This window comes from Rhinolophus sinicus, linkage group LG16, assembly GCF_036562045.2.
Source record: "Rhinolophus sinicus isolate RSC01 linkage group LG16, ASM3656204v1, whole genome shotgun sequence".
In the NCBI taxonomy this organism is placed as follows: domain Eukaryota; kingdom Metazoa; phylum Chordata; class Mammalia; order Chiroptera; family Rhinolophidae; genus Rhinolophus; species Rhinolophus sinicus.
In genome coordinates this window covers 3,030,194-3,056,616 of record NC_133765.1, presented here as the reverse complement: position 1 = coordinate 3,056,616, position 26,423 = coordinate 3,030,194, and the positions used below count along the sequence as shown (strand labels likewise).

Here is a 26,423-nt window from a genome sequence, read left to right as displayed (position 1 = left end):
AGGTAGGATCTGAACCCAAGATTCCTACAGCTAAATCCCCTTCCTTCCCTCTGCCCCCTCCCTCATAACTTGCAGCTTCAAGACAAAGTATCTGTCCGGGAATAAATACTGGACATTTAATTGAAATCATGCATTTCCTGTACTTTCCAGAATATTTCTCAGCATGAAAATAACGTTCAGGAGGCAGCTCCCAGTGGTGTATGTGGGGGGTGGGGGCGTTTTCAGGCTGGGGTAGGGAGAGGGTCTGTACTGACATGAGGAGGGGAATTAGGTCTCTGGAAGGCTGCTCCTCCTGCCCCCCACTCCCCAACTGCCTCCTCCCTTAGCATGTGGTTTCCTGGTTCAATTTACTGAGTCTCTAGGTTACAGTACCAAGGGCTACTGGGAAGAGTACTGAGTGTTTCCTCTGACTGGGATGAGGGGTGGAGGGGACATGGAGAATGATGGTAGCTTCACTACGACAGGACGCTCCCAGAGGCTCAAGTGAACTCTTCAAAGATGTTTTACAGCATTGGTAAGCGTGGCCAGTTAGAGAATGTTTAGGAGATGGAAGAGAGGATAGGAGAAAGAGGAGTTGTCATCCAGAGGTAAGGCTGGAAATGCAAGCAAAGGCTGGACTTGAAATGTGAAGCTAAAGAGATCGAAGATGACATTTATTTGACTCTGAGGTTGGTGGTATTTCACTCTAAGTTCTGTTGATGTAACAATGTCCGAACTTAAATTTCATAAAAATTTGTTTGAACTCAAAAAAATTTATTTGAGCTCATTCAGTACAGAAAAGCAATATACCTGGAAGCAAGATCTCAACACAGACTGAGATAAATGCTTCAGAGAATAATAGTTTGGGGTTTCTTTCATGCAGAAAGCAACGTGGGGATTGGGTTACAGGATAGTTAACAAGATTATATGCTCTCTTGAGCTTGAGAGTGATTATTATTTCAAAAGTGCATTAACCTAGATGCACAGAAACAATAGATAGGGCTTACAAAGAAAAACCTTTAACTAAAGAAGTTATGGGGTGGCCAGTTAACTCGGTTGGTTGCAGCGTGGTGCTGGTAAGACCAAGGTTGCAGGTTAGATTCCCACAGGGGCCACTGGGAACTGCACATCCTTAAAAAAAAAAAGGTTATATGCCTGGGATGACTACCCACCAGGACCTGCTCAGTTAGGAATTCATGATCAGATCATGCTGTGAGATTACTTTCCATAGAACCCCCCCTTTTTTTGTCCCCAGTTCTCATTTTTGTGTTTAGCTATCCTCTGTTTGGATAGCCTCATTTTCTCTTCTCTTTTTTTGGCCTTTATTTTCATGCCCTCAGCCATCTTATCTAGTCTCATGGCTTTAAATGCCATCCACATGCTTATAATTCCCAAATGCATATTTCCAGTGTAGGCCTCACCCCTGAACGCCAGACTCATATATATGCAAGTGCTTATTCAATGCCTCCTTAGGGTGTCTAACAGGGATCTCAAATGCAGTTAAGTCCCAAACTAAACTTCTAATCCTCCTCTCCGCCAAAACACACTCTGACCCCAAACATCTCTGCCCAGCTTCCCCCCCACTTTGTTGATGGCAATTTTCTTTCTGGTTCATGCCAAAACCTGGGAATGGTCCTTGACTCCCCTCATTTTGTCATAATCACAATATATATTTAAATGAGGTGGTCAGTCTACTGAAAAATCCAGTTGGTTCTATCTTCAAAATACGTTCAGAATCTGATCACTTCCATTGCTACCATCCTGGAGGCAGTGCATCACTCGTCCAAATCTTCACTATAGTAGCCTCTTGACTAGTTTTCCTGTTTCCACTCTTGGCCTCCTACAGCTTCTCAAAACATAAATCATATCATGACATTCTTCTGCTCAAAATCCTTAAGCCCCCTTTTTCCCTCTGAGTAAAAGCCATCATCTTTACAGCAGACCACAGCCCTGCATGACCTGGCCCCACTGCCTGACCTCATCTGCTATCCTGGCTCCAGCTATCTGGCCTCTGCTGTTCCTCATGCAAGCCAGGCACCCTTCCAACTTAGGGCCTTTGCACTGGCTCTTTCCTCTGCCTAGAACTCTCTTTCCCCTAGATAGCTCCTGCGCTAGTTCCCCATCCTCTTCAAGTGTTTGCTCTGTCACCCTACAGTGAGGTCTAGCTTGACAACCTTATTTAAATTGCAATGTCCTGCCCTGGCCCACAATCCCCCTTCCTGGCTCTATTATTTTCATAGTATTTTTATGCTGTCAAATGCACCACATGTTTTTCTGTGTATTTCCTACCACTTAGATGGCTGGGATTTTTACACGTTGTATACACTGATGTCTCCAAAGCACCTATAATAGGTGCTGGTACATGGTGGAGGCTCAGAATTTGTTGAATAAATGACCATCACCTTGGATCTCTTTAGCTCAACATTCTAGTCCAGCCTTTGCTTGCATTTCCAGCCTTACCTCTGGATGACAACTCCTCTTCCTCCTATCCTCTCTTCCATCTCCTAAATATTCTCTAACTGGTCATGCTTACCAATTTGCTGAAAAACATCTTTGAAGAGTTCACTTGAGCCTTTGGGAGCAGCCTGATGCTGCTGTCCTAGTGAAGCTCCATCATCCTCCATTTCCCCTCCATCCCTCATCTGTCAGAAGGAAACACTCCCCCCAGTATTCTTCCCAGTAACCCTTCAGGTACTTTAATCTAGAGACTCAGTGAGTTGAACGAGGAGACCACATGCTAAGGGAGGAGGCAGTAGTGGAGTGGGGGCAGGGGGAGCAGCCTTCCAGAGACCTAATTCCCCTTCTCATCTTATTAATAGAGAACCTCTCCCTACCCCAACCTGAAAACTTGTACCCACTCCCCACACACACCACTGGGAGCTGCCTCCTGAACATTATCTTCATGCTGAGAGTCTAGGTTTCCTGGAGATGAATTAGGGTCTAGTTTTCCTTATGCATAAATTTCCACAGAAATTGAAATTAACTTGTGGAATGCTGATGGTGATGCCACGTTTCCTATATATAGGGAAACAAATTGTTCCTGTTCGTAGATGCAAATGAATTGTCCAAAGGAGAAATCTCTTTTCATCCAATTCTCATCTGAACCTGTTGTAATATGTCTCTAGTTCCATCATTAATGAGTTAAATACAATCTTTGATACATGTTTATTTTCTGTCATTAGTTTTTTTTGGTTTTGGTTTTTTTTAAGTTGTTTTTTAAAACTGTAGGGGACTTAAAAAATCATCTTTTTTAGTCTACTCTCCCAGGTTCTCAGGTGGGGGCACTGTAAATTAGCTTGACAAAAGACAAACGAGAAGTTTATTAAGCTGTGTATCACATATGTAACAACATATGGGAGTACCAAGAGATGAGTAACGCAAAGAGGTGGTTAGAACTGGGGCTCAATACACCTAACTTAGTGGGGAAAGAGAGGGGAAGAAAGGGCACTTACGGAAAAGCAAACAGCTTTTGGAAAGATAAATGGGTCCCTAGGAGAATAGATGGGAGATAGAGCAGTTTGTGACCGACCTCATCTGCTGAGCCATGTCTACCTGGGTGTGGTGTATCTGGTCTCCCAGAGGACAATATCAGAGTTGCTCTGGGGGAGGGGATTTCTAACTAAGTCGTACAGGAGACTCTGCTTTTAGGCAGATAAGGGATTTCTGGAGCTCAAATGCCTTTAGATGAAATTAATTCTTATGGATATTAAAGTGGGATATTTGGGGGTGGCATGTCCTGGTCCCTAACATTTAATAAACTCATTTCTTTGTATTGTTATCATCTCTAGCATAGTGCCAAGCACAGAGTATGTTTTCAGTAAATGGAATAAATGACTGCAGAGTTGCAAAATCGCCTAGCCAAAGAATATCACAGGCAACAGACATAAAATCAGAATGGCCTGAGGGAGCTCCTGGACAATGCCCAGCATTAGAGAAAGGGGACCCAGCAACTTACGTGCCCAAAAACAAAGTCTTTCACAATTTCTCCTCACATAAAAATAGTGCAAAAAAAATGATATGGATGAGAGCAAAGAACAGAGACCATACTTAGTCTGAGTGTCATTATCGGAAGATTTCATGAAGAATTAACATTGATTTTGGATTTAAAAGAATGAATAGTGATTCTTTATGTGGAGACATGGAGAAAATGGAGTTTCTAAGTGGAAAAATGCAGTGGGCAAAGGCATATGAGTACAAAGAAAGCACAACTCATTAAAGAAAGGGAAATAATGTAATTGTTATTGAACAGAGTTTGTCCACCCAGTGCTAGCAGAGCCAAACTCTAAACATTAAGAATTGCAGTGGAGAAAGCATTGCTATTTTATTATGAATGGTGCCTCCCAGGAGAACGGGAAGCTAATGCTCCAAAGCCCAAGCTCCCCAACGTCTGTAGGTTGCAGATTTTGTAGGGCAAAATCACCAGACACCGTGGCTTAGGGGGTTTGGCGTTGTGCTGGGAGCTGATTGGTCGGAGGTGAGGTAAGTGTAATAAATCATTTCTTCAGGTCTTGAGGACAGTTTTGAGGTCTGTTCGGGTGTCCCTCTGTCTGGTTTCATTAAAAAGTAGCCAGGGGGTCGTTCTACCTTAGGGCTCAGCTGCTGAAACATAACTTAGGTCAACACATTAGCTTTAGCCTGCCAGAGGTCCAGACCATGTGACCATTAGTCAGGTCCTGGCTACTTACTGTCTACTGCTGCCTGCAGGGTTGCTGATTACTGGGGGAAAGACTAGCTCTCTGAGGGATGTAATATACATATAAGAGAGCGAAGGAGAGAGAGGGAGGGAGAGGGAGAAGGGAGAGGGGAGAGGGGAGAGGGGAGAGGGGAGAGGGGAGAGGGAAAGAGAGAGAGAGAGAGAGAGAAATATGATTTCTAGAGTTAGGATTTAAAGCTGAATTTAATCAGTTATAAGGACTCTCAGTTTCCTAATCTGATTGCACCCAGGTATGTGAAATGGACCACATAAGAACAAGATTGGGAAAGTGAAGCAGAGATCATTTTGAGGACAATAAGCTGAATCTGGTCATCATTCAGAGGTGGTGGGGAACCATTAAAGGTTTCTGAGCTGGAAAAGAGCTAATGTTTTACATTAATATTAACTTGGCATTACCTTACATTATTATGTAGATTGGAGAGGATAAAAATACGTAGTGGCCAGGCAGTTCAAAAATATGTTGGGAATAGAGATACGGACATGAGAATTATCACAACAGTAGTGTTGGTTGAAATGAGGGGCAAACTTGTATACTGAAAATACTTCAAGTATATGATCAGTCAGTGTTTACCTTTATTTCCTCTTACTTGCTTCTCCCCTAGTTTTCTCCTGTGGGGTCCTCAGCGTGGGAACTCTTTCTCATTCTTGTTTTCCAGCTCCGAGCACAGTACCTAGTCTGCGAGCTCAATAAATATTTGCTGAAGAAACAGAATATGCAGAGAGAGGAGAAAACACTTTTCTCAGAGAGGTGGGAAGGGCAAAATACATGATGCTGAAGAGTCTTATATAATGGAGAAAGAATTGATGGATATTGGATGGCTTCCAGTCTTTTCTGGAAAGCATCACATGAGTGAGGACAGGGTTAAGGGCTTAAGAAGAAGTGAAACAGTTTGGAACAGCTGTAGCCAAAAACGTGCTGGGCAGACCCCCACGTGACTGCACGCCTTGTTTCAGTGCCCTTCTGTGTATCTGGAATCCTCCCTCCAGCTCTCTTCTCCCTGCCTCTCTCATCTCTTATTCAGCCGACTCATTTTTCAAAGCCTAACTCAAATGCTACTGACTTTTCTGGGACATTCTCTCTGATACTATTTCAAGTTAATGATTTATTTTTTCTCTGTTTACACGTCTCTCCTTGTTGATCCTATTAGATTATAAATTACTTGAAGACAAGAAGAGAGTTTTACTCATCTGAACAGCCTCCTCCTGACCTGATGGGAAGCAGTCCATAAATGTTTACTGATGTTTAAATGAAATGAGTTTAAGAATATGATTGCTAAGCACCAGGGAGGGCGACACTGAAGTTCTGTAGCTTGAAGTCTTGGACTAGATCAGCATGGCTTCTGTGACTAACAGGAGTGAGGTGATGGACAAAGAGAGCCAGGGAAGGGTTCAAGAACTAGAGACTGTGATGCTAACACATGAAAATTCAGGAAGAATCAAGATTACTTTTTTCTGTTAGGAAATCTAAACTTTGGTTTCCCTGCCTGGGGACACAAAGACATGAAGCTCATATGTATTTTACGGACAGAATTTTTTTCCCACCTAACTAATCCACAGTGAAGTCAAAACAGGAAAACCAAACAATGAAGCCCTCAGTATCAGACCTGAATTTTAACCATTAACTTCTACTTAACTTCTCTCGAATAGCTTCAGCTGAACTCTGAACTTTTGTTAAGAACAAAACAGATGGATTTTTTCTTTTGCTTTTTCTCCTTCATTTCCAAACTCTGTGGAAGAGCAGTCAGTGAAGAGTGAAATGCATGCAGGTAGGAAAAGGAAGGGGGAGCGAGGTAACGGTGCGACACCTGAACAATGAAATAAATGGCTTTGGATGGATAATGTTCAAATCCCGTTCTGCTACCTGTCTATGAAACGGGGACAATGACTACTTGGAAAAAATAGTGTGAGAAATAAATTAGATGTAAAAGCACCTAGCACAAGGACCGTAGTACACGAGTGCTTTGAATGAATCACAGGCAAGTGATAGAACATGCACGTTAGAAAGGGTGTGCAGGGGGGATGTAAGTCTTTCTCCCCATCCTTATCCTCTGTTCTCTCAATTCTCCTGAGTCAACTCCTAATACCGTTATGTGTATTTACTGTGCATTTCCTTCTTTCTTTGACTTAGCGGTGAGACCTTGAGCAGGTAACTCAAATTTAGAAGTCCTCACCTATAAAACGGAATGGTTCTGAGCACTTAATGAAATAGTTACTGCTTTATAGTTAAACTGCTACACAAATATGAGATGTTATTATTCTTAGAAGGAGAAGCAAGGCCTAAACAAACATTGTATTTTTAACTTTGTAACAGAAGTCTCTTGGATCCTTAGAATCAGCCCTGACTGCTTTGTTCCGTTGGGAGTATTTCCATTCCTCACCTTGACACCAGGAGAGGAAGGCTGAGAGCCACACTGCTTGACCTTGCCTTGGTCTATCCCACAGGTAATCACTTATTCCAGCCGTCATGTCTACAATAACCTGACTGAGGAACAGAAGGGCCGAGTGGCCTTTGCTTCCAATTTCCTGGCAGGAGATGCATCCCTGCAGATTGAGCCTCTGAAGCCCAGTGATGAGGGCCGGTACACCTGCAAGGTGAAGAATTCAGGGCGTTATGTGTGGAGCCATGTCATCTTGAAAGTCTTAGGTAAGACGGAGTGCCAAGGTAAATGCCTACATCCTTTTAATAAATATAAGTCTCTGTGAGGGATAACCAAATGTAGCATGGTGGCACAAAATTTCTTGTTCAGTATTTTCGATTATTCTGAGGTCACCTACCCCCGTGCCCTGGGAAGAACTGTGTATGTTTTGTGTTTTAGCCATAATAAAGAAGAAAAAATAATCACAATTTTCCATGGTAGTCCAATAAAAAATTTAAATGTTCTCTAATATTTGAATGATATCCTTATTTAACTTAAATCTCTCAGCTATGATTCAAGTCCATTTCTGTTTTTTGACAGCAGTAGCTACTAAGTTCTACTTAATATTTTCAAAATTAATGAACTTCTATCCCTGGCTGTTTCAGTATTAGTGAAACCACACTCAGCTTTCCAAATTTCCAATTAAATGTGTCTCTTCTTTGAAAAGTGTTGATGTAGCTTCTGAGGCAGCCTCTGAAAATTACAACAGCACCACTGGAAGTAGCTGAGATTGGGTATATGTGTGTGCAAGGGACAGAGGTGGATGTGTTTCTGGGAGTGATGTAACACATGGCTAGGTAACTAGGTAAAAGGCTATTGAATCCCCACTCAGAAGTTGACCACAAGGGACGATGACTAGAGAAATAACTCAACAGGACATAGTTCTTCCATTGAATCTACTGTTTGGGGAATCTTTGAATTAGTACTTTTTTTTAGGCCAGTCAAGTGAAGTGCTTTTTGGTGTTTTTTTTCCCATTTGTTTTTTTCCTTACCAGTGAGACCATCAAAGCCCAAGTGTGAGTTAGAAGGAGAACTGACAGAAGGAAGTGACCTGACTTTGCAGTGTGAGTCATCCGCTGGCACAAAGCCCATTGTGTATTACTGGCAGCGAATCCGGGAGAAGGAGGGCGAGGATGAATATCTGCCTCCTAAATCTAGGATTGGTAAGTCACCTTTCCATTGAGACAACAGAACAGTTCTCTAACCATAAATTCTAAATCTGGTTTTGACTGCAACTCACTAATGTGACGTTGAATACACTGCTGAACCTCTTTGTTCCTTTTTTTTTCTGCTGAACCTCTCTGAACTTCCATTTTCCATTCATAAACTGGGACAGAAAATCTCTTTTCTTTCCTCAAGTGGCATATAAAAGTGATAAAAAGGATTAGGAAGAAATGTACTATGCAAATCCATTATATTTAATTATCTTGGTTAGTATCCCTTAAATGTTCACCACCTCTTGTTCCTTTTGAGGATGCACTATAATTTAATAGAATGTTCATCTTTCTTCCCACATTCCAAAATGGGATCTATTCTATCATCTCATCTTTGGCAATCTGTATTACAGAATCTTAGGTAGATGCAATAAAGTAAACAATAAATACAGATCCTGTCACTAAGGGGATCACAGTCATTCCTTGTGCTGTGTAGACTACAACAACCCTGGACGGGTTCTGCTGCAGAATCTCACCATGTCCTCCTCCGGACTCTACCAGTGCACAGCAGGCAATGAGGCTGGGAAGGAAAGCTGTCTGGTGCGAGTTACTGTGCAGTGTAAGTATCCAAAGAGTGTGTTTGTTTTCTTTTCGCATTGTGGTTCAGTGTAAAGCATTTCTAATCATGAGTAAGAATAAGGTCAAGGTGAAAATATTTCCAGAAGGACATGGCTATCACTAAAATAAATTCAGTAATTGCAAGGACTGTTTGTCTATTGTAGCTAACTCTATGTTTACAAATATGTGTGTACTTACCAGCCCCCAAAGAAATGTATTATATCCAGGAGGGGACCAAATGTAGAGTTCCTCTATAAATATAAATTTCTCTTACAAAAGGGTACTTCTACTGTTTTCAGAGCTTTTCCTGTCTGCAGTTTCTCAAAAATAATCAGTTTAAAATAATGTTAATGTCAAAGAGGCATATTTTGGGGTTGCATAGTCTACTACCCTTCAACATCAAGAGATATAGTCATATACCAAAAGATACATGGGGAACTCGGGAAGATAGATATAGTTCTGCAAATACTCATCCTGCCCAGGGCTTGTGTTTTTTAAGTTCATGTATTTCCTACTTTATGTTGGTTTTGTTTCTGAGAAAACAGATGTACAAAGCATCGGCATGGTTGCAGGAGCAGTGACAGGCATGGTGGCTGGAGCCCTGCTGATTTTCCTCTTGGTGTGGCTGCTGATCCGAAGGAAAGACAAAGAGAGATATGAGGAAGAAGAGAGACCTAATGAAATTAGGTAGACTTCCCTCCAAAATCTCTTCCACTAGGCTTCCTTTCTAGGGCCAGCTCCATAGTGACCAGACAACATAAACGTCCCATTTCCTCTTAACCAGAAAATGTTTTTGACAGCAGGAGCTGTCAAAATGATTATTCTAGTAGGTAAGGAGTTCCAATCTAGGGACAGAGGTCTGGCTTACCTTGACTTTATTGTGAAACTATCCTCAACAGAGACGTAAAAGATCAACTTTACATTACTTCCTATTTACTTCTGCTTATAAAGGGCATACAAAAAACAGGCACAGTCTATGGGCCATGAGGGTTTACGTAGACAAACTCCCAATCAAGGGGTGCTGTCTAGATCATGTCAAAGGTTAGTGTGTATTCTCCCATAGTAGCAGGGTTGACTTCTGAGCTAACAAAGCATATATCTGCCTAAGTCAACCATTAAATCTCAGAAAATGGGCAAGTCCCTATTTCTCTAAATGGCCACCTTCAATTTGAGGTGTGCAACTTGAGGTATTGGGAAGCCTCAGAAGGAAGCAACCGTAGTGGAAATTATCATAGTCTTGCCAGTACCATGTTTCCCCCAAAATAAGACCTAACCAGAAAATAAGCCCTAGCATGATTTTTCAGGATGACATCCCCTGAACATAAGCCCGAATGCATCTTTTGGAGCAAAAATTAATATAAGACCCGGTCTTATTTTTGGAGAAACATGGTATTAAATTTTACCTTTGCTGTTTTTTCTCTTCAGAGAAGACGCTGAAGCCCCGAAAGCTCGCCTTGTGAAACCTAGTTCCTCTTCCTCAGGCTCTCAGAGCTCACGTTCTGGTTCTTCCTCCACACGCTCCACAGCAAATAGTGCCTCACGCAGCCAGCGGACACTGTCGACTGAAGCAGCACCCCAGCCAGGGCTGGCCACTCATGCATACAACCTAGTGGGGCCAGAGGTGAGAGATGCTGAACCAAAGAAAGTCCACCATGCTACCCTGACCAAAGCGGAAACCACACCCAGCATGATCCCTAGCCAGAGCAGACCCTTCCAAACTGCCTGAATTAGAATGGACTTGACTCCCATACTTTCCTAGGAGTCAGGATCTTAGGACTTTCTAGTCATTGAAGCTCAGTCACCAGCCACACAACTCCCTTGAACCAGATGAGAGGTCACTTACGTAATAGTGAGCATTGCATGGAACAGATTCAAATGAGCACTCTCCTTGTATGACACCAAACAAGAAAAAGGATGTAAGCTGATCATCTCCAAAAAGGTATCTCATTGTGACTTTGGACAAGAGTAAGGGAAAGCAGGGGTCCAAATCTGTATTTGTTGACCAGAACGTGTGGTGAGAAAGGTTGGGGAAAAGGAACGTAAACACACGTAAAACTTGTAAAACTTCTCACTTGAGATGTTTTGTGTCAATACTTCAATTCACCACTGTCAAGAAGAAATGATGTATTCATAAATTTTCTATGCATTTCTTCAAACCTACTGGATTGTTGTGATTATTCAAGCAGAACCCACAGCCTTATATTATACCTTTCTGCACTGTTCTGGGCTTACCACTTCTGAGAAACTCCAAAAATGAAATATGTCTCTTCTGTTCTGACTTCATTACTTTAGATATTAATTTCAAGAGGAGGTGAAATACTGGGAAATGGAGAATTGAGTTTCTCCCACTCTATTCACCACTAATCTTCCTGTACTTGTATCGAACCATAATAGAACTGAAAAAGGAGTCCAAAATGTGTGACAAGGGACTGTGAAAAACTTTCCATCTTACTGATGTTCAGATGTTCAGAGGGTCACGGCAAATATCAGAAATATATACTGGAACCATTTTGGACTTTCTCTCAAATCAGATGTCTCTAAGGACTTTCCTGCTAGATATCTCTGGAGCAAGAAAACATTCACTGCATGTCATTTAACAATATCCTTAGAAAGAAGTCGTGTAGTGAGAAAGATCTTTTTAAGGTGCTGGAAGATCATCTGACGTACATTAGTCTTTCTGAGAACATACAAAACCAGAATTTCAAGACTGACTAGACTAGAAAGGAAGATTACATCAATTTTCTTAGTATGTCACAGAGCAGTCTAAGGAAGTTGAAAATTGCACCAAACTTGGAGCTTTCTTCACTTTAGAAGGATTTGAATCTGGGACTTTTGATGATTCTAGGCCTAAAATTATCAGCAAGATCAGAGATTGCCAGTTTCCTCCTGGCACTGCAAGAATGTCAAAATCCTTCCTGCCTGAGAAGTTGAGACAGAGAATTCAGTATTTTACCAGCTTAGCCTCTAATGAAGTCTAGCTGTGGGCTGGAGGGAAATGGAATTAACATTTAGGGAAGAGATGGTAATGAAAACTAGTGAGTGGCAGTGGAGGTCTGGGTTAGTGCCTGTTAACTTTTTAATTGTCAGCATCTTGGGAGGAATTAGCAGAAATGATTCACTAGGACAGCTCTCAAAAGAGCTGATTCATGGAAGAAAGATGTCTGAGAAAAATTTTTAAAAAGCAGCAGCCTTCAGTATAATAATTTGCCCTTTTAATAGTTTTGACTACTCTGCTACTCAAATTCATCCTATGCAAGAATTCTAAACCTGAAATAGCCCTTTAAGGATGCTAGTGCAAACAGCAACACATCACCATACGTAGAGCAAAAGATTTCTTCTTAAAAGGGCAGCAGGCTATAGGAAAGAAAAAGTAATGCTGAATATGGTGATGAAAGCATTGTTTCTAAAATGGGAATCAGATGCTTAAAGAGAAAGGCTGATCTGGGAATATGCCCTATTTGGTTTTTCATTTCTAAATTAATTCTCACGACAGTGTCCTCACATAGTGCAAATGCATTTCCTTCTGAAATTCTTTAAGAAATAGGGGTTTATCCTTGGGTGAGTTTTCATCTGAGTTTTGTCTTACTCTAAAAAAAAGTTGGGAAATAAGAGACATTGAAGAAGTAGTGTAAAAAATGTCTGCTGTCAGTTTAAGAGGGCTAGCATATTTGGAATGTTTCTTATATACTAACACTGTCTCATTGTTAAGATATAAAATCTCGTACTCTACTTTTTTATTCTTCCGGTAGTGGTATCCAGGCAACCTATCACTTCTGCTATGTAAATCTGAGAATTCTCATTCCCAGAGTACCTAGGCCAAACAAGGACACTATGGAAGCGGCAGCTGCACCACCACTAGCAATTTGCTCTGATCATTATTTTCTACCTTTGAACCTGTTTCTTGTCCATGCCTTTGAAAGCAGGAATCAGTCCCCTTTGCGTGAAAAGGAGGTTTAGGTTATTTAAACATGAAGTTATTAGAAGACTAAAATACTAGTTGAATACCCAGCTTATTTTGGAAATCTACTCACAATGGAAATCTACAGAAAAGTCACAAAACAGATTTCTGCCTTAAATCTGAGAAACTGTAGGAACTGAAGATTCTGAGAGATAAGGTGCTGAAGTCTTAGCAATGGTAGTGCACTGCTCTTTGAGTCAGGCTTTTGGGTGCAGATAAGACAGACTCTGGGCTTAAGATAAAGTTTGAGCCATTATTGTTTTCAAACCACATCCATTAACTTTGCAAGTCAAATAAACTTGAATTTTGAATATGAAATAAAGGATAACATAACCGAATGGTAGAAGAAAACATGTTTGTAGGAAGAAGATACAGATAGAATGTGGATGTTTAGAGAATAACCAATTCAATAAAATCTATAAACCAAACTTAAAATTGTAAAATAATGAAGCTGATGCCTTTGTTGTTACACTGTATGAAAACAATTTCAGAATTGCTGTTTCAACAGGACATATATAATTTTGCTTCATTTCTGGTGTAAAATTGTTTATATTTCAATCTTATCTTCTAAGTTGCCTTGTATTTGGGACTGCTTGATTACAAAAACCAAATTATTTACTACAGATACATGTATATCAGCAATTAAAAAATAAGTAAGTGAAGGTGATACTGTAGGAGAGGCTGAAGCTCATACAACCTACACTGGAAATTTATTAGCTTTCTGCCAGCTGAAAAACAGAACTCTGACTGAATATGATCAATCACTTACTGATTTTAGTCACAAATATACCAAGTACTTTTTTCTCACAAGGCAGGATGCTAAGAAGTATTGGAGATACCAAGTGATGATAGTTCATGACAGAGTTCCAGCCCTTAAGTACTTTATCAAAATAACAGTATTTACTAAGTATTTTATGCCGAGGTGAAGTACCAACAGAAAAGTACACACTAAAGGACTCAAATAAATTTGAAAAAGAAGTAAACATTAAGAGATTAAGAAAAAAATCTGACAAAAAACTTCACAGAATTAAGTGAGGTAATATATGCACAGCACTTAGAACAGTGGTTGGCATGTGACAGTCACTCAAAAATGTTAATCATGCCCATTTTCCCAAGTTAGAAACCCTATGTCTCAGACTCCTCCCTCCACTGGAGTCCAAACTTTAATTTTAGATACTGAATGTATTTGAAACCCTGTGCATTTTAAGACGTGGAGACAGGACATTCACATCAACTTTAAATATATAAGTTCAGACTCTTGTATTTAATAAGAACATAGTCCAAGACCAGAAACAGAGGTTATGTGTTCTACATCCTTTAATCACTATTAGGTAGGATACCCCAAACCAGTGGATTTGGGTCCCAATTCTATTTTCCCCTGGTTCAATGTTTAGTGTTGTAGGTAGTTCAGGGGTTATTTACAAAAGCTGCAAAACATAGGGTGCAGTCCAGAGACCGTATTTGATAAATTGAGTGGAAAAGGGGAGACTGCAGGTACCAAAGAAAATTGAAAGGAGCCTGCCACAGTACACACTTTCCTCTTTCTGGAGATGGAGTTAGGTCTTTCTAGAAAGGAAATTACATTATAGTGTAACTAATAAAAAAGACCAAAGAATCGGAATCAAGGGAGCTAGGTTCTACTGTAGCTCAGACAGTTGTTTCTCTTCCCACAAATAACATCTCTGAACCTCATTTTTCTCCTTACACATGGTTGATTAATATACATCTCAGAGAATTGTTTTGATTATTGAAAGAGGTAACAAACGAAAGCACTTTATACCTTATCAAAGCATCATATAAATTTAACTTCCTGCGAGGTGGGGAGAAGTACATACCTCCTTGAGTCAAACCAACACCCCACCTCATCCCCATTCCCTCCAAAACAGGGCAACTATAGCAAGACAATTCTTATGTTTGAATGTCTCCAGGCTTTACTGGCTTTGCCAAGGACAAGGTGCCCTGCCTGTTTGAAAGAACACATTGGAAAGCACTCAAGGTACCGAGAAAGGCTCTTAGAATGACAAGGCCCCAAATACCTGCCACCATACACAGTGTAAAATTCTAGACACTACTGTTTTGTACACTCGTTCAGTAATGTTTTCAAGGCCTCTCTGCATGGTCTCTCGCGTAGTTTTTGATAAAAGTCAAGGCAGGAAACATATTACTTAATGTTACTAAAAATAAGAGGCTCCAAGTCTAACCCAAGGACACTGGGCTAACGCCTGGTTCACCTACACTGGAAAAGCTCGCTACCTTTCCTTTTCCAAATAATTGAGAAGTTCAGGGCTTGGGCGAAGGGAAGAGGGGCTCAGCCAGGAAGCCGGATCTGTTCTCTGCGTCGTGGGGAGTGGCGGAGGGGTCCGGGTTCCGAGAAGCGGCTTTGACCGTCTATTTCGCTGCGAGTCCAGACACAGGATCGGGCCCTAGGGGATGAGCGGCCGGGACCCTCCGACCTGTGCGGCAGGGACGCCGAGTTCCAGCTGCTATAGCGAACTGAGGGTCTGCGGGGCCCCGCGCTGGCCGGACGGCTTTCCCAGCCCGATATGGACGCCCCCGGACACGGTACCCTAGCAGCGCCCGGGGGTCGGAACCTTCGCCCCGGCCCCTCGGGGCCAGTCCAAGCCCAAAGGCACGGCAGCTACGAAACGTGGGTATGTGGAGCCTGGGAGGCTCTGGAGGGTCGTCTGCAGTGCAGGGATGAGGACTGGGGGAGCAGAATGAGACCCCGGTGGGGGAGGGGGTGCCACAACCTTCGCAGCCATTTTGTCCTCGCTCTACTTCCGCCTTCTCTCCCGAGCCGCCGGGCCGGCCCCCTCCCTTCAGGCCCGGCGCTCTCCCTTCCCGGGTCGCGCCCCGATCTGGATCGCGACCAGTACAGTCATTGGTCGGTTCCCAGCTCGCCCGCCCCCCGCCCGCGCTCTCGGACGGCGTGAGCGCAGAAGCGGGTGCGCCCTTCCCCCGCCCGGGGTAACTGAGGACTCCCGCGCGCGGGCTCTCGCGGCCCCACCCGCCCTTTCCCCGGGGCAGTTCGCAGAGCGGGGGCGAGAATGAAAGTTCCAGAACGCTGCGGTGAGTGCGTCATCGCGGGGCGGGGCGGCGCGGGGCGGGAGGGGGCGAGGCCTGAGGGGCAGAGCCGAGTTAGCCATTGGGACTCGTACGGGCCGCCGCGCGCCCATTGGCTGAGGAAGCCGTGATGGGCAGCCGGCAGGGCGGGCCCCTTCTGGAAGGTTCTGAGACAGGGTATAAGAGACAGGGTGCCGGGCGGAAATCGGTCTCATTGAACCAGGGGTAGTTGTCGCGTCTGTCGTCTTCGCAAGACGCATTTACACTGAAGGTAAGGCCTCCGCCGTTTTGGCACTTGGTAGTTTGCCCGATGTACGTGTGGTGTGAGCCCAGGCTGAGCGGGTTTGCAGCGGCTGAGGGGCTGCCGAGGTGCTGCCTCAGGTGGTGTGTGGGGAGGCTTCTGCTCATCTGGGGAGCTTTGCTGCAGGCGGGCGGGAGGCAGCGCCCTGGGCCGCAGTTGGGGGGAAAGCGGGGCGGTGTGGTGCAGGCCTGGAGTTGCCGCTCCGGAGTCAGGCACCGACCCCCTCTTCCCTCCCCCCCGCGCGGAAGGGAACGGCGCCGCGTCCGGGGCGCGGGAAGTGGAGCCAGCACCTCGGAGCCGCCCGTTTCCCGGCTTCTTGTGCTTTGTAGGCCCTTAAAAGGGGTAGTCATCGTTGGCGCACCCCCAAGATGAGGGTGGGTGGGGGCTTCAGAGCACATTTTCCAGCACAGGCCAAGCTGGTTCCTGGAGCACTGGGTTGTGGGGGAGGGACGTGAGGTTCGTCTCCCAGCTAGAGACCACGTGGTCGTCAATGTCACAGACCCTCCAAGCAGGTGCTTCCTTCAGCCAGGGGCGGGCTTTGCGGTTGGCACGGCAACCTAGATTGCAGCTGCAGCAGCGTTATTTGCTCAGACCCCACCGTGGTTGCCACCAGTGAGGGCGGTGCTTCAGAGGGTTACTTAGTTTACTTTTACCTTAAAGCGCGGCCATGCCTGATAGCCTGAAGTCACATTTTTTAAAGGAAACTTGTAACAAGTGCTTAGTAGACTTTAAAAACGAGGTGCATTTTTTTTCCCCCCTCTCCCCCCCAGCAACCATGTCTAAGGGACCTGCAGTTGGCATTGATCTGGGCACCACCTACTCTTGTGTGGGTGTCTTCCAACACGGAAAAGTTGAAATAATTGCCAATGATCAGGGAAACCGAACCACCCCAAGTTATGTCGCCTTTACTGATACCGAACGATTGATCGGTGATGCTGCAAAGAATCAAGTTGCAATGAACCCCACCAACACGGTTTTTGGTAAGCTACTAAATAAAATTAATGGCAAGCGTTAGACTAGGCTAGGAAGCATGTAATTTGAGAAACTGTTTCAAGTTTAAATATGAGCCACGCAGGAAAGCCATAAGGATTGTAAAAGTAATTTAAAGACCTTGAACGGACTAGACTTGAGTGATAATGTTTTTGATAGCTGCCTGGGCTAAAAATTTGAGGTAACTACTAACCATTGTCAGTGCAATAAACTTTAATTAAAAAGTTTTTTTTAGGTAACAAGTTATCAGGAAAACTTCGATGAACTTTGCTGGCCATACAGAAATTGAGTTAATGTATTATGAGCTTCGGTTGATAAGCATCTGGCCTTAGTATTTGATTAATGCAAAGCCTAGGGTTTTTGGAAAGATGTACAATGAAATTCAAGATTTGGATTTGCATTTGATACCTTTTACAGATGCCAAACGCCTCATTGGACGTAGATTTGATGATGCTGTTGTTCAATCCGATATGAAGCATTGGCCCTTCATGGTGGTGAATGATGCTGGCAGGCCTAAGGTCCAAGTAGAATACAAGGGAGAGACAAAAAGCTTCTATCCAGAAGAAGTGTCATCTATGGTTTTGACAAAGATGAAGGAAATTGCAGAAGCCTACCTTGGGAAGGTTAGTGTACCCTTAAGGGAGAGGACATAGGTGGTGATGGCAATACCGTGTTCCCCCAAAATAAGACCTAGCCGGACAATCATCTTTAGTGCGTCTTGGAGCAAAAATTAATGTAAGGTCCTGTCTTATTTTACTGTAAGACTGGATCTTAAGACCAAGTCTTACATTAATTATTGCTGTAAAAGATGCATTAGAGCTGATTGTACGGCCAGGTCTTATTTTGGGGGAAACACAGTAGTAGGTACCTGGTTCCCTGGTGAGTGGATAACTTAAAATTATTGACGAAGAATATACAGAAGTTAGTTATCACAAACTGGCCTGTTTTTCACCAGAATATTTCAGTAATTTGCTGCTGTATCTTAGGTATACGCCCAAGTAGATGATCCTGGGACTATGGGTGTTTTTATGAATTATAGTAGTTTGGCTTTGATCTTGTTTTCTACTCCTAGACTGTTACCAATGCTGTTGTCACAGTACCTGCTTACTTCAATGACTCTCAGCGTCAGGCTACCAAAGATGCTGGAACTATTGCTGGTCTCAATGTGCTTAGAATCATCAACGAACCAACTGCTGCTGCTATTGCTTATGGCTTAGACAAAAAGGTATGTACAATTTATGATTGTCTTGAGTTATTTTAATAATGAGTTGAGCCATCAAGTTTAGATAACAAAATCTGTATTCTAATGGCAGGTTGGAGCTGAAAGAAATGTGCTGATCTTTGACTTGGGAGGTGGCACTTTTGATGTGTCAATTCTCACAATTGAAGATGGAATCTTTGAGGTCAAATCGACAGCTGGAGACACCCACTTAGGTGGAGAAGACTTTGACAACCGGATGGTCAACCATTTCATTGCAGAGTTCAAGCGCAAGCATAAGAAGGACATCAGTGAGAACAAGAGGGCTGTCCGTCGCCTCCGTACAGCTTGTGAACGTGCTAAGCGTACACTCTCTTCCAGCACCCAAGCCAGTATTGAGATTGATTCGCTATATGAAGGAATTGACTTCTATACCTCTATCACTCGTGCCCGATTTGAAGAATTGAATGCTGACCTTTTCCGTGGCACCCTGGACCCTGTAGAGAAAGCCCTTCGGGATGCCAAGCTTGACAAGTCCCAGATCCATGATATTGTCCTGGTGGGTGGTTCTACCCGTATCCCAAAGATTCAGAAACTCCTCCAGGATTTCTTCAATGGAAAAGAGTTGAATAAGAGCATCAACCCTGATGAGGCTGTTGCTTATGGTGCAGGTAATAATCCTACTATCCTATTGAGCAGTCTCAACCTATCAGGTTCGCTGTGATGAGTGATTCTTAAGCATTCGTAGTTTCCACCAAAAGCTTAGCTAATGATGGCCTAACTTCCTTGGATGTCTGAGCGATCGAGACCTGTTGTTAAAAATGATTTGTTGTACAGTTAACTTTTTAAAGACTACTTTACTTTCTAATTTAGCTGTCCAGGCAGCCATCCTATCTGGAGACAAATCTGAAAATGTTCAAGATTTGCTGCTGTTGGATGTCACTCCTCTTTCCCTTGGCATTGAAACTGCTGGTGGAGTCATGACTGTCCTCATCAAGCGCAATACTACCATTCCTACCAAGCAGACACAGACCTTCACTACCTATTCTGACAACCAGCCTGGTGTGCTCATTCAGGTATGTTTTCTGTACTATCTTGGCCTGACTTACTGAGGTCCTATAAAATTGGGGAAGGCTTGGTCCCGCTATGATGATGGATTCCAAAACCATTCGTAGTTTCCACCAGAAGTCCTGTGTTGGCCAGTTCCTTCCTTGGATGTCTGAGCGATCAGTCTTCCCTAATTGAGCTTACATGAATTTTAGAACTAGCACAGAAACCCTTTATAATTCTCTAGTATAATTTTTGTTTTCTATCAAGGTTTATGAAGGTGAGAGGGCCATGACCAAGGATAACAACTTGCTTGGCAAGTTCGAACTCACAGGCATCCCTCCTGCACCTCGTGGTGTTCCTCAGATTGAAGTCACTTTTGATATTGATGCCAATGGCATCCTCAATGTCTCTGCTGTGGATAAAAGTACAGGAAAAGAGAACAAGATTACCATCACTAATGATAAGGGTAAGTTTGGGCACGATTTTGAGTGGAGCTGCCACATGGTCTTAGACATGCTTTGGGTCCTAATGGTTGTATGTTCTAAATGGTTTCTGCTGTGCCTCCCCAAGGGCATTTAGCCAAGAGATTACTCTTAACTGCTAATGGAGCTGGGGTTATAGGTTGCAGGCATTGCAGGAAACTGGTCATAGTCTTCAGGGCATGCCTAAAATATTCCAACAGGTCGCCTGAGCAAGGAAGACATCGAGCGCATGGTCCAGGAAGCTGAGAAGTACAAAGCTGAAGATGAGAAGCAGAGGGACAAGGTATCTTCGAAGAATTCACTTGAATCCTATGCATTTAACATGAAAGCAACTGTTGAAGATGAAAAACTCCAAGGCAAGATCAATGATGAGGACAAACAGAAGATTCTTGACAAGTGCAATGAAATCATCAACTGGCTTGATAAGAATCAGGTTTGTAAACTTTCTATAAATGGAGGGTGGTGGGATATGGATGTAGGGCTGCAGCAAAAGCTTAGATGGGTTTACAGATTCCTAGGGTCACAATGATGAATGGTCCAAACATTCGCGGTTTCCACCAGAATTCTAGATGTGTTGGCAATTAGCTTCCTTCCTTGGATGTCTGAGTGACCCAAGATTTCATGTGTAGACTTGGCTAATGTGACAGTAGGCTTCTGTGTGTTTTATCAGATGGCGTCTGGCTTGAAGCTTTCTTTACTTGAACTTTTGGTGATAAATATTTTGTTCTTTCTGCAGACTGCAGAGAAGGAAGAATTTGAACATCAGCAGAAAGAGCTGGAAAAAGTCTGCAATCCCATCATTACCAAGCTGTACCAGAGTGCAGGAGGCATGCCAGGGGGGATGCCTGGAGGCTTCCCTGGTGGTGGAGCCCCTCCTTCTGGTGGTGCCTCTTCTGGACCCACCATTGAAGAGGTTGATTAAGCCAACCTTGAGCATAAATTTAGCATTGTTCCACACAAAAATACGGAAGGACCCAAATTTGTAGCAAATTCACAGCAGTTTTAAAGTTGAGCTGTTATATAGTAAGAAAAACTGGGCATTCTTAATACTTGAACATGGAATATGTGCACAGGGAAAGGAAATAACGATGTACTTTATATGCACTGTATTGTAAAGTGGAAAATGCGATGTCTTAAATAAAACTATTTAAAATTGGCACCATACAATTGACTCTGTGAGAGCAGCACCATATAGTTCCTGGGGTTGGATTTCCTTCCCAACTAAGTAGGTCATTACAGGTTGCCTAACTTCAGGAAATTGCCTAAGCAAGGTTTTGACAAAAGGGAAATAACTTGTAGTTTGAGCCTTATCATTAGTTAGGTTCTTTACTAGATAAGAGTATTGGCTCTAAAACTTGTTTGAACTGCACATAACAGTAATTAGTAGTTTTTAGTGTTGGGTAAACTCTTCATGGGTGAGAAGTTAGAAAAATTGGAAAAGGGAATCCCAGATGTTTGCATATGCTATCTGGCTCACTGAACAAATTGTGAAGTTTTGAGGACAGCCAGTATGAACAGGGGATTAGCCATTTGGAACTGAATAGGAGTACAGTGTAATTCTGAATTTATGGAGTGCCAAGGGTACTCGCATCTGAAGCCCTGAGTTCATGGCAGGTTTTTACTGTTCTTCTCAGCTTGAGTCATAAGGGCTGGGTGGTAGCTTGCGACCTGTAATGTAAGGTTGACATGGTGAGGGTGTTTACCTTTGAGCCAAACTGAAAGGCTTTATCTGAGTTAATCAAGCTCACCTAATCTCAAGCTAAAGAGGCAGAAGCTGATAATGAAGTTTTGTTCAGTTTGCTTAGAAATGAAGGCCTGTGTTGGCCTTAACTGGTTTTCATTGGGTTATAAATGTTAGTCTTCAGAATCAAGTCTTAGCAAATGGTGTTGGGTTACAAACCAAAGGTATTTACATAGGATTCTAAATCTTGTGAGTCACTTTGCTCTAATGGGCCTCCATTTCAAGCCTGAAGCAAGGAGATTGCTCTATTTCTGGCTTGGTACAAACCTGCCACCTGGTCAGTTTAGAATGTCAGTGGACCCCTGGCATGGTGAGGTGTCTTAGACTCTACGCAGAGTAGCCCAGCCTTAAACTCAGCCCTCTTTTCCTCTATCCCCATGGTTCTTGGGTAACCCAAGTAGTTACATAGGTTAAAATTGGATTTCATAACCCAACAACTGACCAAATGTCATTAGACTAGTTCAGATTAGTGGGCAGAGCCAAGAAGCTGTTACAAAACAGCTGCAGTTAATTTTCCTGTAAAAGGTTAACACTTCATTACATTGACTAAACTTAGTGCTTTATGTGTATATCAACATTGTAGTGTATGGAGTCCAGGATTTACATGGTACATTTTGTTTTCCCATATTTTCTATTAGGGTAACATGAAATCTGAAAGCAATGATCCTTGGGGAAGGCCAAGGTTTGAGTTTAATTTGCATGGGGTTTTTGTCACCTTTGTTTTTGGTGACTAAGAATGTACCTTGGGTTTTATTTTCATTGCATCCTTTATGAACTGGAACAAACCTTTTGAGTTTTTGAGGCCAAAGAAATAAGCGCTCAAAAGAAATAATACACTTTTTTCTATCCCTGGAATCATGGGATCTTGGTAAGAAAATTGTGGGGATCAAGTGTGGTGAGTGAAACAATACAAAACCTAGTCCAAAGGTTACCAGTTGTAGCTATTACTGTGCCTATAAATTTCATCAGTAAAACAAATTGGAGAGAGAAAAACGCAATGTTTTTCCTTCATACCGGTGGGGGAAACAAAACATGGCTGGACCTGTAATAGAAAATAATTGTGGCTTGGGAGGAGGGTGGGAATTCGTATATTTTCTCAAAATCTGATCAAGAATGTGTTTACAGATGAGGACATTGAGGTTCAGAGATGTTGAGTAACCTCAATTACACGGGGGGAGGGGATCCAGGCTTTCAAATTCTGGTGAACTTAACTCCAAAAGCTGTGTTTTCACCCCTACATAGTAGTGTAGTGAATTATGAAGCACCAGCTCATTTCAATACAGACCTTTACTCCAAAACCTGTGGGGGTATTTTTGTTTTGTTCTGTTTTTCAATTTTAAACTTTAAGTGTGTTTTTCTAGGACCCATGAGCTGGAAAGTCCAGTAGTTTCAATCCAGTTGTGGAGGGTGCAGCTCACTCACACTGGCCCACGTGGGATCGAACCGGCAACCCTGGTGTTAAGGAGCATCGTGCTCTAACCAACTGCTCTAAAACGTGTTTTTGTGTCTGGGACGCATCCTTATTGGGAAAAATTAAGGGAGTTTTGTAATCTTGCCCCTCAACATAATGCACTTAATGTACTTAATTTGGTCCCAATATTCATTTGATCATTTACTGAACTCACTGTCACACTGGTTTTTTTACCCCCTTCAGTACTTTGGGTATTCACATGTGCAAATTTACCTTTTGCAAGCAGAAGTCGAAGCAATCTGGAGATTTGAGGACCCCAGTGATTCAAATCAACTTTTGTCTTTTTGCTTTTTGTTTTTAATCAGGCTTGTGCTGTGGGCTAAGCCCTGATTGGGGAAGTAGATACAAAGCTAGTCAACATATGTTCCAGCCTTGTAATGTCTACAGGGTAGCAGGAGAGGCAGGCATACACAAGATGAATTGAGGGCAATTACAAAGTGACATTTGAATGTACAAAATAGCATAATTATTATCGGAAAACCCTGGAAAGAAGTAAGTTTATTGGAGAAAGCTTAGAGGAAGATGCAGAGAAGGTGGCCATAGTAACACTCATTCAGTTTAGTGTTAACAAAGGGCTTCCACTTCTCTTACGTATTTGATTCTCCTAACATCCTTACCAGGGAAGAATGCCTGGATGGTCTAAAGTGCATGCATAAATCTATGCAGGGTGGCAAAAACTTATTTTTGCATAATTTATTGTAAACAGGTTGTGGTTGTAAGAGGGAATGTCAGCTAGATGGCTGATGCTGAAATTTGCGTAGGGCCCCACTGGTTTGAGAAGAGGGAGCAGAAAATTCACTGTCCTTCAATCTTCATGTCCAGCTTTTTACAGGCTGGTTTCAGCTGAATTTACTTAGCAATAACATGGCTGTGTTTTAAAATGTATTTTTAGTACCATAGGTCTTTTACTCAACAATAATTGTTACACTTTTAAACCACTAAGGGAATAACTTTGTTTTTAAAGACATAGCAATACAATTACTCCCAACAATATTACTGTAATATTTATGTACTTAAAATGTGATATAAAGAAGTAAAATAATATCTTCAAACAGTCCTTTCCTCAAACAGTATTGAGTAACCTATAATGTTCCAGGACCTGTGCTTTCATAGAAAAAAAATACCCTTTTGGATTTTTTAAAGGTAGAGGGGAGTGATTGGTGGAGCACAAATAGGAAAGGTTGGGAAATACTCATTTCTTTGGTCCGTATGTGGGTGTAAGGGCATCTTTGTCCACTAGATGGCAGTAGCTATTTATAAAACAACCTCCAGGGCAGCTGGAGAAAGTTGTCACTGGTTTGACTAAGGTTGGTCTTTTTTTGTTTCACAAGTTGCCTAACTAGAAAGGTAGCAAATACTGAGGAAGAAATCAGCCCCAAATATTCACAATCACGTTCCAGGCAAAGCATTCCCAGGTGAGTAAGTTGAGCAAGTGCCCTGCTTGGGGGGGTGAGGTGAAGTATGGGTTTTATACCCACTGGAGGTGGGGGTGCTGTCGTGCGGGGCTTCCGGCGGGGTCTCTGCTCCCGCTCCCCACACAAGAACACAGGATACGGTGAGGCCAAAAAGGAACACCATGGAGCCATAGGTAGGGAAGTCATACTACTGTATTCTCGCTGCGGCTGGGGTTGTAGACACAGGAAGCAGGAGCCACACTGTTTGCAACCCTCACTGCGCCGCTTGCAGGCTCAGCCACCATCTTCGTGCTAGCCCCCATTTTTCTGCTAGCATAGCCACTGCAGTTACATTAGTGGCCAATGGCTCACTGGTTACAGCTGACGGCCAACTAGCCACGACTGATGACCATGCAATCACAGTTGATGGCCATTTACTACCTGAGCCAGCACCTTTCCATGTGAGGGCGAGAGCCTGGAAACTGCTCTTTGGGGCTCTGTCCCCACAGGTGGGGTGGGGGTTGAATACAGAACTTTGAAATATGGAGGGAAAAAAGAAAAAGCTCAGTGAGAAGAGAAAATAGCCTTTCTTGATCCACTTTTGTTAGTTTAAGCCCCTGTGTTATTTCCCTCATCACCCCTGAACTTCCACTCCTGAGAGTCTCATCACACTTGTATGAAATGTTTGCATTCACCACCAAACTCAAACCTAAGAATACAAGAATATTCACACACTCCTATATTCCCAGTGCTTGGCACATTATAAGCATATATCATTAGTCAAGCAAATGAATGAATAAAAAATGTGTTTATTCATTTGTTGCGTGGGGAGCAAGCACTCAAGAGGTTAGTGATAGAATGTATTTCCTTTGGGCTTTATAATGGTTTGGTTCTTGGAGTGGTGAGAGGGTGGCTGGCTGGCTGGTTGGCTGAACTCAGACTCCCTACAGATCTTTGCTAGAGTTGGGAAGCCAACATTACAGTTGCAAGAGAGGAGGAAATGATGAAGCTTGGAGCAACACTAGTCAAATGAAAGTTGGCAATAACAGAACTGCTACAACATTGGCCTAACGGGCCACCTGATGTCTTTATTTATTTTTTTAAAGATTTTATTGGAGAAGGGGAACAGGACTTTATTGGGGAACAATGTATACTTCCAGGATTTTTTCCAAGTCAAGTTATTGTCCTTTCAATCTTAGTTGTGGAGGGCGCAGGTCGGTTCCACGTCCAGTTGCCGTCATTAGTTGCAGGGGGCATCATTAGTTGCAGGGGGCGCAGCCCACCATCCCTTGTGGGAGTCGAACCGGCAACCTTAGGTTGAGAGCCCACTGGCCTATGTGGGAATCGAACCGGCAGCCTTTAGTGTTAGGAGCACAGAGCTCCAATCTCCTGAGCCACCGACCGGGCCAGCCCCCACCTGATGTCTTTAGATTGCCCCCTGAGACTTGGACAGTTTGTGGATTGAGTGGGGTGAGCAGAGGCAGTGCAGCTAGTCTTTGCAATATGAGAGGACAATCAGTGCCTGCCTGGAGGAATGGAGTCTGTCCTAAGAAGCTAGGCCATAGTTCAGAACATTCAGAAGATGCAGCCAGCCATAGAGCCCTCAAAGAAAGGCTGAAAAATTTCTTGACCTTGGATTAGGCAAGGGTTTCTTAGATATGATACCAAAAGCACAAGCAACAAAAGAAAAAATAAATAATATGCAACTTCATAAAATTTAAAAACTTTTGTGCTTCAAAGGACACCATCAAGAAAATAAAGACAGACAACCCACAGAATTGAAGAAATTATTTGCATGTCATATCTAATAAAGGACTGGTATCCAGAAAACATAAAGAACAATTTGATAATAAAAAAAGAAAAACCAATTTTTTAAATGGACAAAAGATCTGA

At 42.9% G+C, this 26,423-nt stretch overlaps 2 protein-coding genes, 1 long non-coding RNA gene and 1 other non-coding gene across 7 annotated transcripts in view; 3 read left to right on the top strand and 1 right to left on the bottom strand.

Annotated features, from left to right (window-relative positions):
* CLMP (CXADR like cell adhesion molecule) overlaps window positions 1–11,042 on the top strand; it is a 112,066-nt gene extending 101,024 nt beyond the window's left edge. The window contains exons 1-6 of one of the 2 annotated variants that reach the window (XM_074321709.1): window positions 6,030–6,459; window positions 7,136–7,337; window positions 8,106–8,273; window positions 8,761–8,883; window positions 9,428–9,569; window positions 10,308–11,042. In XM_074321709.1, the coding sequence (XP_074177810.1) occupies window positions 6,454–6,459; window positions 7,136–7,337; window positions 8,106–8,273; window positions 8,761–8,883; window positions 9,428–9,569; window positions 10,308–10,608 (942 nt within the window). In that variant the 5' untranslated portion in view covers window positions 6,030–6,453 and the 3' untranslated portion in view covers window positions 10,609–11,042. Of the gene's footprint in view, window positions 1–6,029; window positions 6,460–7,135; window positions 7,338–8,105; window positions 8,274–8,760; window positions 8,884–9,427; window positions 9,570–10,307 lie in introns of those variants that run through there. The other variant, XM_074321708.1, reaches the window with a different exon arrangement.
* Window positions 627–15,763, bottom strand: LOC141569247 (uncharacterized). 3 transcript variants are annotated; one of them, XR_012492749.1, is made up of 5 exons: window positions 15,591–15,763; window positions 10,286–10,488; window positions 7,072–7,278; window positions 5,265–5,391; window positions 627–1,110 (listed from the first exon to the last, which is right to left on the bottom strand). It is a non-coding gene; the product is annotated as an uncharacterized LOC141569247 (long non-coding RNA). The 3 variants fall into 3 exon arrangements; XR_012492747.1 differs by lacking the exon at window positions 627–1,110 and having other exon boundaries at window positions 1,884–5,391; XR_012492748.1 differs by lacking the exons at window positions 627–1,110; window positions 15,591–15,763 and adding an exon at window positions 15,094–15,561 and having other exon boundaries at window positions 1,884–5,391.
* Window positions 15,764–16,016: 253 nt separating this feature from the next.
* Window positions 16,017–21,083, top strand: HSPA8 (heat shock protein family A (Hsp70) member 8). Its single transcript, XM_019718583.2, has 9 exons — window positions 16,017–16,174; window positions 16,975–17,184; window positions 17,612–17,817; window positions 18,267–18,419; window positions 18,508–19,063; window positions 19,266–19,468; window positions 19,710–19,908; window positions 20,125–20,357; window positions 20,661–21,083. Exons 2-9 carry the CDS (start codon window positions 16,980–16,982, stop codon window positions 20,844–20,846), a joined length of 1,941 nt encoding a protein of 646 aa, XP_019574142.1. The 5' UTR covers window positions 16,017–16,174; window positions 16,975–16,979; the 3' UTR covers window positions 20,847–21,083.
* LOC141569292 (small nucleolar RNA SNORD14) lies at window positions 19,108–19,194 on the top strand. The gene has a single exon (XR_012492799.1). It is a non-coding gene; the product is annotated as a small nucleolar RNA SNORD14 (small nucleolar RNA).
* Window positions 21,084–26,423: the final 5,340 nt, after the last annotated feature.

Bases quoted from the DNA above. Each gene is read 5' to 3' on its own strand.
- HSPA8 (XM_019718583.2), top strand. From the start codon at position 16,980: ATGTCTAAGGGACCTGCAGTTGGCATTGATCTGGGCACCACCTACTCT. The intron at 17,818-18,266 runs GTTAGTGTACCC...TTCTACTCCTAG, and splicing joins CAGAAGCCTACCTTGGGAAG to ACTGTTACCAATGCTGTTGT. The intron at 20,358-20,660 runs GTTTGTAAACTT...TTCTTTCTGCAG, and splicing joins ACTGGCTTGATAAGAATCAG to ACTGCAGAGAAGGAAGAATT.